This window comes from Polyodon spathula, unplaced genomic scaffold (genome assembly GCF_017654505.1).
Source record: "Polyodon spathula isolate WHYD16114869_AA unplaced genomic scaffold, ASM1765450v1 scaffolds_2193, whole genome shotgun sequence".
In the NCBI taxonomy this organism is placed as follows: domain Eukaryota; kingdom Metazoa; phylum Chordata; class Actinopteri; order Acipenseriformes; family Polyodontidae; genus Polyodon; species Polyodon spathula.
The window spans coordinates 4,122-7,486 of record NW_024473667.1 but is presented as its reverse complement, the minus strand read 5'-3'; the positions used below and the strand labels follow the sequence as shown (position 1 = coordinate 7,486).

Genomic DNA, 3,365 nt, shown 5'->3' with positions numbered 1-3,365 from the left:
GCGCTGACTCCAGTGTCTCCTCTGTTTTGCGGTGTGTTGGTGACGGCCGCGCTGACTCCGGTGTCTCCTCTGTTTTGCGGTGTGTCGGTGACGGCCGCGCTGACTCCGGTGTCTCCTCTGTTTTGCGGTGTGTTGGTGACGGCCGCGCTGACTCCGGTGTCTCCTCTGTTTTGCGGTGTGTCGGTGACGGCCGCGCTGACTCCAGTGTCTCCTCTGTTTTGCGGTGTGTTGGTGACGGCCGCGCTGACTCTTGTGTCTCCTTTGTTTTGTAGTGTGTCAGGGATTCGCAGTGCTGGAGGATGGGGCGTTGGCTCACAACCTGCAGGAACAAGAAAGTAAGTACTGGCGCCTTGAAAACCCCGTCCTCGTCATCGAACAATCGAGCCAGGATCACTGGTTTCTGTTTCTGTTTGGGGTTCATCTGCAGCATGCCCCCCCTCCTCTCGTTCAGAAGCCCAGAGCCGACGAGGCGTGGTAAGTGTTTCCGTGCAGGAAGGGATATTCCCGGACGATCCTGAGCACAGTTTACTGAACAGGGAACAGCAGCATCGATAACGCAGAGCTGCTTGGGTCTGCTCCAGTAATAGAAAATGCAGCAGCACAGGAAGTCTGCTGTCTGCTCTGAGCTCTGCTGCAGATTGCTGTATTGTACAATATCACTGATTTTTCACCCATTCGTTTTTTTTGCTCGTCATGCTGTCAGTCCTGTTTGAAGATACCTGTATATATTTTTTTTTAATTTAGATTAGTGCCCAGGGGAATTTTAAATCCTGAAAAGGTTTGTCAGAATTGCAGATCGTAATACTTCATGACCCGTCGAGGATCGCCTCTCCTCAGTCGCTGCTGTTTGTTTGTTCACGAAAGCTTTGTAAACAGGCACGCCAGCTGCGGTAACTTCATTATATTTTTTGTTGCTGTTTTATAGGGTTACAGAAACACCCTTATTGTTTTCTGGCTGAGCCAGAATGAAAGAACATTAGTTTCAAACAGAGAGAAAAGGGCGCGTCAGTCCCCAGCGCTGCAGGTCTGTCTTGCTGTGCGTCTCCAGTGATGTGTGTGTGTGTTGTGTCTGTGCCCCGCAGTTGAACAGTATTACGCCTCCAACATCCAGAAGAACCAGCTGGTGCAGAGAGACGTCCGCGTTGCCAAGAGACTGCAGGACGAAGAGGACCGTCAGCGCCGGCTAGCGGACTGCAGGAGACAGATGTAAGAGAGGCGAGGAGCAGGCTGTGTCTGAGCTGTGCTAACCCGTACTGCAGTCTAATATAGCAAACGCACAGCCGCACCCAGCTCATCAGGGTCTGTGTGCCAAAATAAAAAAACCCTTTGAAAATGAAGCTAGCGCCAAGAAGCAGCTTGGAAATGCTGACTGTCATTAAGTGTCCTGACGTTGTTTTTTATTGTTTCATTAATTTCCGCAGTGATGCAAAGAATCCGATGCAGCTCAAATGTGCAGACAGTAATAAGGCTGTAATTGTATCGAGGGTTTCTGGTGACTATCCCAGTCCTGCTGGTAGCCTTTCACTCCCCAGCCTTTGTGCTGCTTTGCTTAGCTTGTGGTGATAAAGAAACAGATCCTGGGATTTGCTGATATTTTTTGTTTCTTCGTTTCACTTCTTCGTAATCCTCTTGCACCCTGTTTAACAGGAACCTCTCTTCTCGCGTCTCTCGTTTGCAGTGAGGAGCAGGACTCGGAGTACGCGCAGACGATTCAGGAGGACATTCGGAGGCGCGCGGAGGAGGCTCAGAGGAGGGAGGAGCTGGACGAGGTAAGACAATGAAGACTATCCCACTGCTAACACCAATATCAGAGACTAGACGCAGTGCTGGCACTGTGATAGGAAATGGGAGCTGGAATTCTCCTCCGGCTACTGAAGCAACGGTATCCGACACACAGGGAGTGACCAGAGAATTAAGGAATTTGCCAAAGCGCTCTGTGATGCAGATGTGGGGAGCATTAGTTTGGTGGATGACGCTCTGCGTTGTCTTTTTATTAATGTTGTAGTTTGGTGGATGACGCTCTGCGTTGTCTTTTTATTAATGCTGTAGTTTGGTGGATGACGCTCTGCGTTGTCTTTTTATTAATGCTGTAGTTTGGTGGATGACGTTCTTTTTATTAATGTTGTAGTTTGTGGATGACGCTCTGCGTTGTCTTTTTATTAATGTTGTAGTTTGGTGGATGACGCTCTGCGTTGTCTTTTTATTAATGTTGTAGTTTGGTGGATGACGCTCTGCGTTGTCTTTTTATTAATGCTGTAGTTTGGTGGATGACGCTGGTTGTAGTTTGGTGGATGACGCTCTGCGTTGTCTTTTTATTAATGCTGTAGTTTGGTGGATGACGCTCTGCGTTGTCTTTTTATTAATGTTGTAGTTTGGTGGATGACGCTCTGCTGACGCTCTGCGTTGTCTTTTTATTAATGCTGTAGTTTGGTGGATGACGCTCTGCGTTGTCTTTTTATTAATGTTGTAGTTTGGTGGATGACGCTCTGCGTTGTCTTTTTATTAATGTTGTAGTTTGGTGGATGACGCTCTGCGTTGTCTTTTTATTAATGTTGTAGTTTGGTGGATGACGCTCTGCGTTGTCTTTTTATTAATGTTGTAGTTTGGTGGATGACGCTCTGCGTTGTCTTTTTATTAATGTTGTAGTTTGGTGGATGACGCTCTGCGTTGTCTTTTTATTAATGTTGTAGTTTGGTGGATGACGCTCTGCGTTGTCTTTTTATTAATGTTGTAGTTTGGTGGATGACGCTCTGCGTTGTCTTTTTATTAATGCTGTAGTTTGGTGGATGACGCTCTGCGTTGTCTTTTTATTAATGCTGTAGTTTGGTGGATGACGCTCTGCGTTGTCTTTTTATTAATGCTGTAGTTTGGTGGATGACGCTCTGCGTTGTCTTTTTATTAATGGTGGATGACGCTCTGCGTTGTCTTTTTATTAATGTTGTAGTTTGGTGGAATGTTGTAGTTTGGTGGATGACGCTCTGCGTTGTCTTTTTATTAATGTTGTAGTTTGGTGGATGACGCTCTGCGTTGTCTTTTTATTAATGTTGTAGTTTGGTGGATGACGCTCTGCGTTGTCTTTTTATTAATGTTGTAGTTTGGTGGATGACGCTCTGCGTTGTCTTTTTATTAATGCTGTAGTTTGGTGGATGACGCTCTGCGTTGTCTTTTTATTAATGCTGTAGTTTGGTGGATGACGCTCTGCGTTGTCTTTTTATTAATGCTGTAGTTTGGTGGATGACGCTCTGCGTTGTCTTTTTATTAATGCTGTAGTTTGGTGGATGACGCTCTGCGTTGTCTTTTTATTAATGTTGTAGTTTGGTGGATGACGCTCTGCGTTGTCTTTTTATTAATGTTGTAGTTTGGTG

At 46.1% G+C, this 3,365-nt stretch overlaps 1 protein-coding gene across 2 annotated transcripts; it reads left to right on the top strand.

Annotated features, from left to right (window-relative positions):
• The first annotated feature begins 238 nt into the window (after positions 1 to 238).
• LOC121310450 (coiled-coil domain-containing protein 50-like) lies at positions 239 to 1,803 on the top strand. 2 transcript variants are annotated; one of them, XR_005948799.1, is made up of 3 exons: positions 239 to 335; positions 1,083 to 1,206; positions 1,679 to 1,800. XR_005948799.1 is itself a non-coding variant. In XM_041243627.1 (3 exons), exons 1-3 carry the CDS (start codon positions 429 to 431, stop codon positions 1,779 to 1,781), a joined length of 273 nt encoding a protein of 90 aa, XP_041099561.1. In that variant the 5' UTR covers positions 343 to 428; the 3' UTR covers positions 1,782 to 1,803. The 2 variants fall into 2 exon arrangements, 1 of the variants encoding a protein (XP_041099561.1); XM_041243627.1 differs by lacking the exon at positions 239 to 335 and adding an exon at positions 343 to 474 and having other exon boundaries at positions 1,679 to 1,803.
• Positions 1,804 to 3,365: the final 1,562 nt, after the last annotated feature.